This window comes from Salmo salar, chromosome ssa06 (assembly GCF_905237065.1).
Source record: "Salmo salar chromosome ssa06, Ssal_v3.1, whole genome shotgun sequence".
NCBI lineage: Eukaryota > Metazoa > Chordata > Actinopteri > Salmoniformes > Salmonidae > Salmo > Salmo salar.
In genome coordinates, this window is record NC_059447.1 from 95,723,211 (window position 1) to 95,738,356 (window position 15,146).

The 15,146-nt window shown below is 53.2% G+C and overlaps 1 protein-coding gene across 3 annotated transcripts in view; it reads right to left on the reverse strand.

Moving 5' to 3' along the window:
• tmem214 (transmembrane protein 214) overlaps positions 1-15,146 on the reverse strand; it is a 66,715-nt gene that overhangs the window by 19,407 nt on the left and 32,162 nt on the right. For all 3 annotated transcript variants that reach the window (XR_006770392.1, XM_045721257.1, XM_014206295.2), the window contains exons 8-9: positions 5,846-5,947; positions 2,207-2,348 (exon numbers count right to left, since the gene is read on the reverse strand). Coding sequence is in view for 2 of the 3 variants with exons in the window: in XM_045721257.1 (XP_045577213.1) it covers positions 2,207-2,348; positions 5,846-5,947 (244 nt within the window). In the remaining variant the exon portion in view is untranslated. The remainder of the gene's footprint in view (positions 1-2,206; positions 2,349-5,845; positions 5,948-15,146) is intronic.

Consider the following 15,146-nt stretch of genomic DNA (forward strand, 5'->3'; position numbering starts at 1 on the left):
CCTCTGGTCTGATGAAACAAAAATAGAACTGTTTGGCCATAATGACCATCGTTATGTTTGGAGGAAAAAGGGGGAGGCTTGCAAGCCGAAGAACACCATCCCAACCGTGATGCACGGGGGTGGCAGCATCATGTTGTGGGGGTGCTTTGCTGCAGGAGGGACTGGTGAACTTCACAAAATAGATGGCATCATGAGGGTGGAAAATTATGTGGATATATTGAAGCAACATCTCAAGACATCAGTCAGGAAGATTAAAGCTTGGTCGCAAATGAGAAAAGCGACAGTCAATCTGGAAAATGTCAAGAACTTTAAGTTTCTTCCTGTGCAGTCGCAAAAACCATCAAGCGCTGTGATGAAACTGGCTCGCACCGCCACAGGAAAGGAAGACCCAGAGTTACCTCTGCTGCAGAGGATACGTTCAGTAGTTACCAGCCTCAGGAATTGCAGCCCAAATAAATGCTTCACAGAGTTCAAGTAACAGACACATCTCAACATCAACTGTTCAGAGGAGACTGTGAATTACTGCAAAGAAAACACTACCAAAGGACACCAATAAGAAGAGACTTGCTTGGGCCAAGAAACACGAGAAATGGACATTAGACCGGTGGAAATCTGTTCTTTAGTCTGATGAGACCAAATTTGATATTTTTGGTTCCAACCGCCGTGTCTTTGTGAGACTCCGAGTAGGTAAACGGATGATCTCCGCATGTGTGGTTCCCACCGTGAAGCATGGAGGAGGAGGTGTGATGGTGCTTTGCTGGTGACCCTGTCAGTGATATATTTAGAATTCAAGGCACACTTAACCAGCATGGCGACCACAGCATTCTGCAGCGATACGCCATCACACCTGGTTTGCGCTTAGTGGGACTGTCATTTGTTTTTCAACAGGACAATGACCCAACACACCTCCAGGCTGTGTAAGGGGCTATTTGACCAAGAAGGAGAGTGATGGAGTGCTGCATCAGATGACCTGGTCTTCACAATCACCCAACATCGACTCAATTTGGATGGTTTGGGATGAGCTGGACCGCAGAGTGAAGGAAAAGCAGCCAACAAGTGCTCAGCATATGTGGGAACTCCTTCAAGACTGTTGGAAAAGCATTCCTCATGTAGCTGGATTACAGAATGCCAAGAGTGTGCAAAGCTGTCATCAAGGCAAAGGGTGGCTAATTTGAAGAATGATTCTTCGGACCTTCAGCAGAAATGTTTTGGAACCCTTTTCCCAGATCTGTGCCTCGACACAATCCTGTCTCGGAGCTCTACGGATAATTCCTATGACCTCATTTATTTAACCTTTATTTAACTAGGCAAGTCAGTTCAGAACAAATTCTTATTTACAATGACGGCCTAGGAACAGCGGGTTTAACTGCCTCGTTCAGGGGCAGAACGACTGATTTTTACCTCGTCAACTCTGGGATTCGATCTAGCAATCTTTCGGTTACTGGCCCAGAACTCTAACCACTAGACTGCCTGCAGCACCAACATCTCTTGGTTTTTGCTCTGACATGCACTGCCAACTGTGGGACCTTATATAGACAGGTGTGTGCCTTTCCAAATCATGTCCAGTCAATTTAATTTACCACACCTGGACTCCAATCAAGTTGTAGAAACATCTCAAGGATGATCAATGGAAACAGGATGCACCTGAGCTCAGTTGAGTCTCAAAGCAAAGAGACTACTTCCGTAAATATGGTATCTTTTTATTTTGAATACATTTGCAAAAATGTCCAAAAAAACCCCTGTTTTTGCTTTGTCATTATGGGGTATTGCTTTGTCATTATGGGGTGTTGTGATGTCATTATGGGGTGTTGTGATGTCATTATGGGGTATTGTGATGTCATTATGGGGTGTTGTGATGTCATTATGGGGTATTGTGATGTCATTATGGGGTATTGTGATGTCATTATGGGGTATTGTGATGTCATTATGGGGTATTGTGATGTCATTATGGGGTATTGTGATGTCATTATGGGGTATTGTGATGTCATTATGGGGTATTGTGATGTCATTATGGGGTATTGTGATGTCATTATGGGGTATTGTGATGTCATTATGGGGTGTTGTGATGTCATTATGGGGTATTGTGATGTCATTATGGGGTATTGTTTGTAGGTTGATGAGGGAAAAAACATGTATTTAATCCATTTTAGAATAAGGCTGTAACTTAACAAAATGTGGAGAAAGTCAAAGGGTCCCTGTGTATTACCTCTCTCTTCATATCATCAGGGCAGTGGGGCGTGGCCCGGGACAGGAAGGAGGGAAGGTAAGTGTGGAGGGTCATTTCGGGCTTCGCCCCAAACGCCAACACCTTCAGACGAGGGTACAGACGACACAGCTGCTCCTGGAGGCTACGCATCCACACACACAGTCACACACACACAGTCACACACACACAGTCACACACAGAATAAAACTTTTTTTTTTACCGAGCCCCAACTATCACTAAACATTTGAATTGTTTTTATTTCAGTGAAATATGAAGCGAGGTAAATCGACTTTGTATGGCGTTGCCTGAGTAACGGAGAGAACATCGCAGCTGCTCACCAAAACAAAACAAAAATCTTTGCACCCCCAGAAAATCATCATGATCCATTGGGTAATTTGTCATGAAAATGGTGTCTTGATAAAACAGCTCTGCTTGGCAAGTAGACCAAAGCAGCCATCTCTTCCCATCATCTATGTATCCTGCTGAGATAAGTTACCATTAAACCCTTTCTAATGGTGACAGCACTCCAAACAACGGAGCTAAAAAAAGTGTCCATGTCGGAAGGAAAAGCGTTGCTAGGATCATTATTATTACTTTCCATGACGGTTCTGTTTCATAATGTTTGGTTATATATATACACACATATATATATCCTACTGACTGTGGTATGTTGTTTAAAAAGGTCACTATTAAAAAAAAGAGAATTTACAAATAATTGGGAAATAATTGATAGTAGACTAGTCCTGTAACTGCTGGCTACAGACTGGTCCCCAACAACTACTACAGACCCGGTTCCATCCCAGGCTGTATCACAGACTGGTCCCCAACAACTACTACAGACCCGGTTCCATCCCAGGCTGTATCACAGCGGTCTAAGAGACTACATCACTACAGACCCGGTTCCATCCCAGGCTGTATCACAGCGGTCTAAGAGACTACAGTCCCGGTTCCATCCCAGGCTGTATCACAGCGGTCTAAGAGACTACAGTCCCGGTTCCATCCCAGGCTGTATCACAGCGGTCTAAGAGACTACATCACTACAGACCCGGTTCCATCCCAGGCTGTATCATTACCGGCCGTGACCGGAAGTCCCATAGGGTGGCACACATTTGGCCCAGTGTCGTCCGGGTTAGGGGAGGGTTTGGACCCGGATCACGTCTGTACATGTGTTATTTTACACTGAACCGCGTAGCCACGCCCCTTCTGAACCGCGGCGACCAGCCCCCTACTGAACCACGTAGCCCGGCCCCCTACTGAACCACGTAGCCACGCCCCCTACTGAACCGCGTAGCCACGCCCCCTACTGAACCGCGTAGCCACGCCCCCTACTGGACCACGTAGCCCAGCCCCCTACTGAACCACGTAGCCCAGCCCCCTACTGAACCACGTAGCCCAGCCCCTACTGGACCACGTGGCCCAGCCCCTACTGAACCACGGGCCACTGACCACGTAGCCCAGCCCCCTACTGAACCACGTAGCCCAGCCCCCTACTGAACCACGTAGCCCAGCCCCCCACTGAACCACGTAGCCCCGCCCCCTACTGAACCACGTAGCCCAGCCCCTACTGAACCACGTAGCCCAGCCCCTACTGAACCACGTAGCCCAGCCCCCTACTGAACCACGTGGCCCAGCCCCCTACTGAACCACGTAGCCCAGCCCCCTCGAAACGAGCCCACCCCTTCTGAACCACGTAGCCCAGCCCCCTACTGAACCACGTAGCCCAGCCCCCTACTGAACCACGTAGCCACGCCCCTACTGAACCACGTAGCCACGCCCCCTACTGAACCACGTAGCCCAGCCCCCTACTGAACCACGTAGCCCAGCCCCCCACTGAACCACGTAGCCCAGCCCCCTACTGAACCACGTAGCCCAGCCCCCTACTGAACCACGTAGCCCAGCCCCTACTGAACCACGTAGCCCAGCCCCCTACTGAACCACGTAGCCCAGCCCCCTACTGAACCACGGCGATGTAGCCTTTGCCTCGTGTTTCTGAATAGCGGAAATAAAAAACCCTCCGGCGATTAGAACCAACATCCCCAAAAAGATTATTAAGGCAAATTATTCTGCTTTAGACTGTCTCCTATTGGGTGATGATAATCTACATAGTTATTCTGCTTTAGACTGTCTCCTATTGGCTGCTTGTCGGTCTTGTTTGATAAACTTCCCTAAATAGCTGCATGTAACTCAGTATCTAAGTGGATTGACCCGTCTGCCTTCGTGCCATGTTTACTTTGCCATCCAGTTACGACAGACAGCGGAGACTGTAGGAACATGGCGATCATGGCTTTAAAAAAAAAAAAAAAAAAAAAAAAAAAAAAAAAAATCGCACAATATGCAAATAGCTGGACGTATCCAAACTCCAATCCTACAACGAGGCAGAGATGGTGCTTACAGCATGGAATACGCCAGCTGGAAGACAAGGGCCGTCTTTTCATGCACAACATGAAGTTAGACACAGCTGCTGCCTCAGTTATAAAGTCCCACACATGTGCAGAAATCTCTGTATTAATAGCACAGCCAATCGGCTTGCAGGAACACCAGCTACTCCAGGAGCAGAAAAATAGTTTTGTTGCGTTCATAAATATGGATCCCCCCTGTTAACAAAGAGCGGAGAATTTCAAGGAAATGGTTTTAAAAATCCATAGTTACTCCCACTTTCAGACAGTCAGGCGTCTGTGCGTTACCATGGTGACAGGGCATTCAGACAGTCAGGCGTCTGTGCGTGTGTTACCTTGGTGACAGGGCATTCAGACAGTCAGGCGTCTGTGCGTTACCATGGTGACAGGGCATTCAGACAGTCAGGCGTCTGTGCGTTACCATGGTGACAGGGCATTCAGACAGTCAGGCGTCTGTGCGTTACCATGGTGACAGGGCATTCAGACAGTCAGGCGTCTGTGTGTGCGTTACCATGGTGACAGGGCATTCAGACAGTCAGGCGTCTGTGTGTGCGTTACCATGGTGACAGGGCATTCAGACAGTCAGGCGTCTGTGTGTGTGTTACCTTGGTGACAGGGCATTCAGACAGTCAGGCGTCTGTGTGTGTGTTACCTTGGTGACAGGGCATTCAGACAGTCAGGCGTCTGTGTGTGTGTTACCTTGGTGACAGGGCATTCAGACAGTCAGGCGTCTGTGTGTGTTACCTTGGTGACAGGGCATTCAGACAGTCAGGCGTCTGTGTGTGTGTTACCTTGGTGACAGGGCATTCAGACAGTCAGGCGTCTGTGTGTGTGTTACCTTGGTGACAGGGCATTCAGACAGTCAGGCGTCTGTGTGTTACCATGGTGACAGGGCATTCAGACAGTCAGGCGTCTGTGTGTGTGTTACCTTGGTGACAGGGCATTCAGACAGTCAGGCGTCTGTGTGTGTGTTACCTTGGTGACAGGGCATTCAGACAGTCAGGCGTCTGTGTGTGTGTTACCTTGGTGACAGGGCAATCAGGTGTCTGTGTGTGTTACCTTGGTGACAGGGCATTCAGACAGTCAGGCGTCTGTGTGTGTGTTACCTTGGTGACAGGGCATTCAGACAGTCAGGCGTCTGTGTGTGTGTTACCTTGGTGACAGGGCATTCAGACAGTCAGGCGTCTGTGTGTTACCTTGGTGACAGGGCATTCAGACAGTCAGGCGTCTGTGTGTGTGTTACCTTGGTGACAGGGCATTCTTCGGCATGTAGGCGAAGTCCAGCAGTGGGAAGAAGTCTTTAGGTCCCATGACCCCAAAACCTTTAGTCAGGTTAACATGGAGCCTGGAGAGAAACAAACTGCAATTTACAAAAAACAAATCCCACTTGGTGGCTCAGATGATCAATATGGTAATAGCTCCACTCTGCCCTCTGATAGGCTAGGTAGATGGAGGCTTAACCATTATTGCCTAAACCAATCAAATCCTCTCAGATCTCCACACGTGCATAGGGTGTAGGGTCCATTGGGGATTGGGCCCTTGCCCAGGTAGGGGTTAGAGGTCAGGGACTTACAGCAGTAGTCTCCCCAGGTAGGGTAGGGGTTAGAGGTCAGGTACTTACAGCAGTAGTCTCCCCAGGTAGGGTAGGGGTTAGAGGTCAGGTACTTACAGCAGTAGTCTCCCCAGGTAGGGTAGGGGTTAGAGGTCAGGGACTTACAGCAGTAGTCTCCCCAGGTAGGGTAGGGGTTAGAGGTCAGGGACTTACAGCAGTAGTCTCCCCAGGTAGGGTAGGGGTTAGAGGTCAGGGACTTACAGCAGTAGTCTCCCCAGGTAGGGTAGGGGTTAGAGGTCAGGGACTTACAGCAGTAGTCTCTCCAGGTAGGGTAGGGTAGGGGTTAGAGGTCAGGGACTTACAGCAGTAGTCTCCCCAGGTAGGGTAGGGGTTAGAGGTCAGGGACTTACAGCAGTAGTCTCCCCAGGTAGGGTAGGGGTTAGAGGTCAGGGACTTACAGCAGTAGTCTCCCCAGGTAGGGTAGGGGTTAGAGGTCAGGGACTTACAGCAGTAGTCTCCCCAGGTAGGGTAGGGGTTAGAGTTCAGGGACTTACAGCAGTAGTCTCCCCAGGTAGGGTAGGGGTTAGAGGTCAGGGACTTACAGCAGTAGTCTCCCCAGGTAGGGTAGGGGTTAGAGGTCAGGGACTTACAGCAGTAGTCTCCCCAGGTAGGGTAGGGTAGGGGTTAGAGGTCAGGGACTTACAGCAGTAGTCTCCCCAGGTAGGGTAGGGTAGGGGTTAGAGGTCAGGTACTTACAGCAGTAGTCTCCCCAGGTAGGGTAGGGGTTAGAGGTCAGGGACTTATAGCAGTAGTCTCCCCAGGTAGGGTAGGGTGGGGGTTAGAGGTCAGGGACTTACAGCAGTAGTCTCCCCAGGTAGGGTAGGGTGGGGTTAGAGGTCAGGGACTTACAGCAGTAGTCTCCCCAGGTAGGGTAGGGGTTAGAGGTCAGGGACTTACAGCAGTAGTCTCCCCAGGTAGGGTAGGGGTTAGAGGTCAGGGACTTACAGCAGTAGTCTCCCCAGGTAGGGTAGGGGTTAGAGTTCAGGGACTTACAGCAGTAGTCTCCCCAGGTAGGGTAGGGTAGGGGTTAGAGGTCAGGGACTTACAGCAGTAGTCTCCCCAGGTAGGGTAGGGGTCGGGGACTTACAGCAGTAGTCTCTCCAGGTAGGGTAGGGGTCGGGGACTTACAGCAGTAGTCTCCCCAGGTAGGGTAGGGGTTAGAGGTCAGGGACTTACAGCAGTAGTCTCCCCAGGTAGGGTAGGGGTTAGAGGTCAGGGACTTACAGCAGTAGTCTCCCCAGGTAGGGTAGGGGTTAGAGGTCAGGGACTTACAGCAGTAGTCTCCCCAGGTAGGGTAGGGGTTAGAGGTCAGGGACTTACAGCAGTAGTCTCCCCAGGTAGGGTAGGGTCGGGGTTAGAGGTCAGGGACTTACAGCAGTAGTCTCCCCAGGTAGGGTAGGGGTTAGAGGTCAGGGACTTACAGCAGTAGTCTCCCCAGGTAGGGTAGGGGTTAGAGGTCAGGGACTTACAGCAGTAGTCTCCCCAGGTAGGGTAGGGGTTAGAGGTCAGGGACTTACAGCAGTAGTCTCTCCAGGTAGGGTAGGGGTTAGAGGTCAGGGACTTACAGCAGTAGTCTCCCCAGGTAGGGTAGGGGTTAGAGGTCAGGGACTTACAGCAGTAGTCTCCCCAGGTAGGGTAGGGTAGGGGTTAGAGGTCAGGGACTTACAGCAGTAGTCTCCCCAGGTAGGGTAGGGGTTAGAGGTCAGGGACTTACAGCAGTAGTCTCCCCAGGTAGGGTAGGGGTTAGAGGTCAGGGACTTACAGCAGTAGTCTCCCCAGGTAGGGTAGGGGTTAGAGGTCAGGGACTTACAGCAGTAGTCTCCCCAGGTAGGGTAGGGGTTAGAGGTCAGGGACTTACAGCAGTAGTCTCCCCAGGTAGGGTAGGGGTTAGAGGTCAGGGACTTACAGCAGTAGTCTCCCCAGGTAGGGTAGGGTAGGGGTTAGAGGTCAGGGACTTACAGCAGTAGTCTCCCCAGGTAGGGTAGGGTAGGGGTTAGAGGTCAGGGACTTACAGCAGTAGTCTCCCAGGTAGGGTAGGGGTTAGAGGTCAGGGACTTACAGCAGTAGTCTCCCAGGTAGGGTAGGGGTTAGAGGTCAGGGACTTACAGCAGTAGTCTCCCCAGGTAGGGTAGGGTGAGAAGAGTCCCAGGTAGGGGTTAGAGGTCAGGGACTTACAGCAGTAGTCTCCCCAGGTAGGGTAGGGGTTAGAGGTCAGGGACTTACAGCAGTAGTCTCCCCGGGTAGGGTAGGGGTTAGAGGTCAGGGACTTACAGCAGTAGTCTCCCCAGGTAGGGTAGGGGTTAGAGGTCAGGGACTTACAGCAGTAGTCTCCCCAGGTAGGGTAGGGGTTAGAGGTCAGGGACTTACAGCAGTAGTCTCCCCAGGTAGGGTAGGGTAGGGGTTAGAGGTCAGGGACTTACAGCAGTAGTCTCTCCAGGTAGGGTAGGGGTTAGAGGTCAGGGACTTACAGCAGTAGTCTCCCCAGGTAGGGTAGGGGTTAGAGGTCAGGGACTTACAGCAGTAGTCTCCCCAGGTAGGGTAGGGGTTAGAGGTCAGGGACTTACAGCAGTAGTCTCCCCAGGTAGGGTAGGGGTTAGAGGTCAGGGACTTACAGCAGTAGTCTCCCCAGGTAGGGTAGGGGTTAGAGGTCAGGGACTTACAGCAGTAGTCTCCCCAGGTAGGGTAGGGGTTAGAGGTCAGGGACTTACAGCAGTAGTCTCCCCAGGTAGGGGTTAGGGTAGAGGTCAGGGACTTACAGCAGTAGTCTCCCCAGGTAGGGTAGGGGTTAGAGGTCAGGGACTTACAGCAGTAGTCTCCCCAGGTAGGGTAGGGGTTAGAGGTCAGGGACTTACAGCAGTAGTCTCCCCAGGTAGGGTAGGGGTTAGAGGTCAGGGACTTACAGCAGTAGTCTCTCCAGGTAGGGTAGGGGTTAGAGGTCAGGGACTTACAGCAGTAGTCTCCCCAGGTAGGGTAGGGGTTAGAGGTCAGGGACTTACAGCAGTAGTCTCCCCAGGTAGGGTAGGGGTTAGAGGTCAGGGACTTACAGCAGTAGTCTCCCCAGGTAGGGTAGGGGTTAGAGGTCAGGGACTTACAGCAGTAGTCTCCCCAGGTAGGGTAGGGGTAGAGGTCAGGGACTTACAGCAGTAGTCTCCCCAGGTAGGGTAGGGGTTAGAGGTCAGGGACTTACAGCAGTAGTCTCCCCAGGTAGGGTAGGGGTTAGAGGTCAGGGACTTACAGCAGTAGTCTCCCCAGGTAGGGTAGGGGTTAGAGGTCAGGGACTTACAGCAGTAGTCTCCCCAGGTAGGGTAGGGGGTTAGAGGTCAGGGACTTACAGCAGTAGTCTCCCCAGGTAGGGTAGGGTGTTAGAGGTCAGGGACTTACAGCAGTAGTCTCCCCAGGTAGGGTGGGGGTTAGAGGTCAGGGACTTACAGCAGTAGTCTCCCCAGGTAGGGGTAGGGGTTAGAGGTCAGGGACTTACAGCAGTAGTCTCCCCAGGTAGGGTAGGGTGGGGTTAGAGGTCAGGGACTTACAGCAGTAGTCTCCCCAGGTAGGGTAGGGGTTAGAGGTCAGGTACTTACAGCAGTAGTCTCCCCAGGTAGGGTAGGGGTTAGAGGTCAGGGACTTATAGTCTCCCAGGTAGGGTAGGGTAGGGGTCAGAGGTCACAAGTCTCCCCAGGTAGGGTAGGGTTAGAGGTCATAGAGTCTCCAGGTAGGGTCGGGTTTAGAGGTCAGGGACTTACAGCAGTAGTCTCCCCAGGTAGGGTAGGGGGTTAGGGGTCAGGGACTTACAGCAGTAGTCTCCCCAGGTAGGGTAGGGGTTAGAGGTCAGGGACTTACAGCAGTAGTCTCCCAGGTAGGGTAGGGGTTAGAGTTCAGGGACTTACAGCAGTAGTCTCCCCAGGTAGGGTAGGGGTTAGAGGTCAGGGACTTACAGCAGTAGTCTCCCCAGGTAGGGTAGGGTCGGGGTTACGAGTCTCTCCGGGGATACAGCAGTAGTCTCCCGGGAGTTTCTTGTTCTCCCCAGGTAGGGTAGGGGTTAGAGGTCAGGGACTTACAGCAGTAGTCTCCCCAGGTAGGGTAGGGGTTAGAGGTCAGGGACTTACAGCAGTAGTCTCCCCAGGTAGGGGTAGGGGTTAGAGGTCAGGACTTACAGCAGTAGTCTCCCCGGTAGGGGTAGGGGTTAAGAGGTCAGGGACTTACAGCAGTAGTCTCCCCAGGTAGGGTAGGGGTTAGAGGTCAGGGACTTACAGCAGTAGTCTCCCCAGGTAGGGTAGGGTAGGGGTTAGAGGTCAGGGACTTACAGCAGTAGTCTCCCCAGGTAGGGTAGGGGTTAGAGGTCAGGGACTTACAGCAGTAGTCTCCCCAGGTAGGGTGGGGGTTAGAGGTCAGGGACTTCCAGCATGTCTCAGGTAGGGTAGGGGTTAGTTCAGGGACTTACAGGTAGTCTCCCCAGGTAGGGTAGGGTAGGGGTTAGAGGTCAGGGACTTACAGCAGTAGTCTCCCCAGGTAGGGTAGGGGTCGGGGACTTACAGCAGTTCTCTCCAGGTAGGGTAGTGGACTTACAGCAGTAGTCTCCCAGGTAGTAGGGTAGGGGTTAGAGGTCAGGGACTTACAGCAGTAGTCTCCCCAGGTAGGGTAGGGGTTAGAGGTCAGGGACTTACAGCAGTAGTCTCCCCAGGTAAGGGTAGGGGTTAGAGGTCAGGGACTTACAGCAGTAGTCTCCCCAGGTAGGGTAGGGGTTAGAGGTCAGGGACTTACAGCAGTAGTCTCCCCAGGTAGGGTAGGGTAGGGGTTAGAGGTCAGGGGACTTACAGCAGTAGTCTCCCCAGGTAGGGTAGGGGTTAGAGGTCAGGGACTTACAGCAGTAGTCTCCCCAGGTAGGGTAGGGGTTAGAGGTCAGGGACTTACAGCAGTAGTCTCCCCAGGTAGGGTAGGGGTTAGAGGTCAGGGACTTACAGCAGTAGTCTCCCCAGGTAGGGTAGGGGTTAGAGGTCAGGGACTTACAGCAGTAGTCTCTCAGGTGGGTAGGGGTTTGAGGTCAGGGACTTACAGCAGTAGTCTCCCCAGGTAGGGTGGGGTAGGGGTTAGGTCAGGGACTTACAGCAGTAGTCTCCCCAGGTAGGGTAGGGGTTAGAGGTCAGGGACTTACAGCAGTAGTCTCCCAGGAAGGGGGGTTAAGTCAGGGACTTACAGCAGTAGTCCCCCAGGTAGGGTAGGGGTTAGAGGTCAGGGACTTACAGCAGTAGTCTCCCCGTCCGGTAGGGTAGGGGTTAGAGGTCAGGGACTTACAGCAGTAGTCTCCCCAGGTAGGGTAGGGGTTAGAGGTCAGGGACTTACAGCAGTAGTCTCCCCAGGTAGGGTAGGGTAGGGGTTAGAGGCCAGGGACTTACAGTAGTCTCCCCAGGTAGGGTAGGTAGGGGTTAGAGGTCAGGGACTTACAGCAGTAGTCTCCCCAGGTAGGGTAGGGGTTAGAGGTCAGGGGACTTACAGCAGTAGTCTCCCCAGGTAGGGTAGGGTAGGGGTTAGAGGTCAGGGACTTACAGCAGTTCTCCCCAGGTAGGGTAGGGGTTAGAGGTCAGGGACTTACAGCAGTAGTCTCCCCAGGTAGGGTAGGGGTTAGAGGTCAGGGACTTACAGCAGTAGTCTCCCCAGGTAGGGTAGGGGTTAGAGGTCAGGACTTACAGCAGTAGTCTCCCCAGGTAGGGTAGGGGTTAGAGGTCAGGGACTCACAGTAGTCTCTCCAGGTAGGGTAGGGGTTAGAGGTCAGGGACTTACAGCAGTAGTCTCCCCAGGTAGGGTAGGGTAGGGTTAGAGGTCAGGGACTTACAGCAGTAGTCTCCCCAGGTAGGAGTGGGGTTAGGTCAGGGACTTACAGCAGTAGTCTCCCCAGGTGGGGTAGGGGTTAGAGGTCAGGGACTTACAGCAGTAGTCTCCCCAGGTAGGGTAGGGGTTAAGGAGTCTCTCAGGGGTTAGGTCAGGGGCTTCGTAGTCTCCCCAGGTAGGTTGGGGTTAGAGGTCAGGGACTTACAGCAGTAGTCTCCCAGGTAGGGTAGGGTTAGAGGTCGGGACTTACAGCAGTAGTCTCCCCAGGTAGGGTAGGGGTTAGAGGTCAGGGACTTACAGCAGTAGTCTCCCCAGGTAGGGTAGGGGTTAGAGGTCAGGGACTTACAGCAGTAGTCTCCCAGGTAGGGGTAGGGGTTAGGGTCAGGGACTTACAGCAGTAGTCTCCCCAGGTAGGGTAGGGGTTAGGAGGTCAGGGACTTACAGCAGTGCTCCGGGGTCAGGTAGGGTGGGGTTAGAGGTCAGGGACTTACAGCAGTAGTCTCCTGGTAGGGTAGGGGGTAGGTTTGCAGGGTCAGGGACTTACAGCAGTAGTCTCCCAGGTAGGGTAGGGGTTAGAGGTCAGGGACTTACAGCAGTAGTCTCCCAGGTAGGGTAGGGGTTAGAGGTCAGGGACTTACAGCAGTAGTCTCCCCAGGTAGGGTGGGGGTTAGAGGTCAGGGACTTACAGCAGTAGTCTCCCCAGGTAGGGTAGGGGTTAGAGGTCAGGGACTTACAGCAGTAGTCTCCCCAGGTAGGGTAGGGGTTAGAGGTCAGGGACTTACAGCAGTAGTCTCCCCAGGTAGGGGTAGAGGTAGGTCAGGGACTTAAGCAGTAGTCTCCCCAGGTGGGGTAGGGTAGGGGTTAGAGGTCAGGACTTACAGCAGTAGTCTCCCAGGTAGGGGGGTAGGGGTTAGAGAGTCAGACTTACGTAGTCTCCCAAGTAGGGTGGGGGTTAGAGGTCAGGGACTTACAGGTAGTCTCCCAGGTAGGGTAGGGGTTAGAGGTCAGATTCCCAGCAGTAGTCTCCCCAGGTAGGGTAGGGGTTAGAGTCGGGGACTTACAGCAGTAGTCTCCCCGGTAGGTAGGGTGGGGTTAGTCAAGGGACCACCATATCTCCTTCGGGGTTGTTCTTCGTAGTCTCCCCAGGTAGGGGTTAGAGGTCAGGGACTTACCGCAGTAATCCTCCCCAGGTAGGGTAGGGGTTAGAGGTCAGGGACTTACAGCAGTAGTCTCCCAGGTAGGGTAGGGGTTAGGTTCATACAGTAGTCTCCCCAGGTAGGGTAGGTTGAGGTCAGGGACTTACAGCAGTAGTCTCCCAGGTAGGTAGGTGGGGTTAGAGGCATGTGGACTTACAGCAGTAGTCTCCCCAGGTAGGGTAGGGGTTAGAGGTCAGGGACTTACAGCAGTAGTCTCCCCAGGTAGGGTAGGGGTTAGAGGTCAGGGACTTACAGCGGTAGTCTCCCCAGGTAGGGGTAGGGGTTAGAGGTCAGGGACTTACAGCAGTAGTCTCCCCAGGTAGGGTAGGGGTTAGAGGTCAGGGACTTACAGCAGTAGTCTCCCCAGGTAGGGTAGGGGTTAGAGGTCAGGGACTTACAGCAGTAGTCTCCCCAGGTAGGGTAGGGGTTAGAGGTCAGGGACTTACAGCAGTAGTCTCCCCAGGTAGGGTAGGGGTTAGAGGTCAGGGACTTACAGCAGTAGTCTCCCAGGTAGGGTAGGGGTTAGAGGTCAGGGACTTACAGCAGTAGTCTCCCCAGGTAGGGTAGGGGTTAGAGGTCAGGGACTTACAGCAGTAGTCTCCCCAGGTAGGGTAGGGGTTAGAGGTCAGGGACTTACAGCAGTAGTCTCCCCAGGTAGGGTAGGGGTTAGAGGTCAGGGACTTACAGCAGTAGTCTCCCCAGGTAGGGTAGGGGTTAGAGGTCAGGGACTTACAGCAGTAGTCTCCCCAGGTAGGGTAGGGGTTAGAGGTCAGGACTTACAGCAGTAGTCTCCCCAGGTGGGGTAGGGGTTAGAGGTCGGGACTTACAGCAGTAGTCTCCCCAGGTGGTAGGGGTTAGGGGGGACTTTCAGAGTAGTCTCCCCAGGAGGGTAGGAGAGGGGTTAGAGGTCAGGGACTTACAGCAGTAGTCTCCCCAGGTAGGGTAGGGTGGTTAGGTCAGGGACTTACAGCAGTAGTCTCCCCAGGTAGGGGTAGGGGTTAGAGGTCAGGGACTTACAGCAGTAGTCTCCCCAGGTAGGGTAGGGGTTAGAGGTCAGGGACTTACAGCAGTAGTCTCCCCAGGTAGGGTAGGGGTTAGAGGTCAGGGACTTACAGCAGTAGTCTCCCCAGGTAGGGTAGGGGTTGCGGGGACTTACAGCAGTAGTCTCCCCAGGTAGGGTGAGAGGTCAGGGACTTACAGCAGTAGTCTCCCCAGGTAGGGTAGGGGTTAGAGGTCAGGGACTTACAGCAGTAGTCTCCCCAGGTAGGGTAGGGTTTAGAGGTCAGGGACTTACAGCAGTAGTCTCCCAGGTAGGGTAGGGGTTAGAGGTCAGGGACTTACAGCAGTAGTCTCCCCAGGGGTAGGGTAGGGGTTAGAGGTCAGGGACTTACAGCAGTAGTCTCCCCAGGTAGGGTAGGGGTTAGAGGTCAGGGACTTACAGCAGTAGTCTCCCCAGGTAGGGTAGGGGTTAGAGGTCAGGGACTTACAGCAGTAGTCTCCCCAGGGTAGGGTAGGGGTTAGAGGTCAGGGACTTACAGCAGTAGTCTCCCCAGGTAGGGGAGGGGTTAGAGGTCAGGGACTTACAGCAGTAGTCTCCCCAGGTAGGGTAGGGGTTAGAGGTCAGGGACTTACAGCAGTAGTCTCCCCAGGTAGGGTAGGGGTTAGAGGTCAGGGACTTACAGCAGTAGTCTCCCCAGGTAGGGTAGGGGTTAGAGGTCAGGGACTTACAGCAGTAGTCTCCCCAGGTAGGGTAGGGGTTAGAGGTCAGGGACTTACAGCAGTAGTCTCCCAGGTAGGGTAGGGGTTAGAGGTCAGGGACTTACAGCAGTAGTCTCCCCAGGTAGGGTAGGGGTTAGAGGTCAGGGACTTACAGCAGTAGTCTCCCCAGGTAGGGTAGGGGTTAGAGGTCAGGG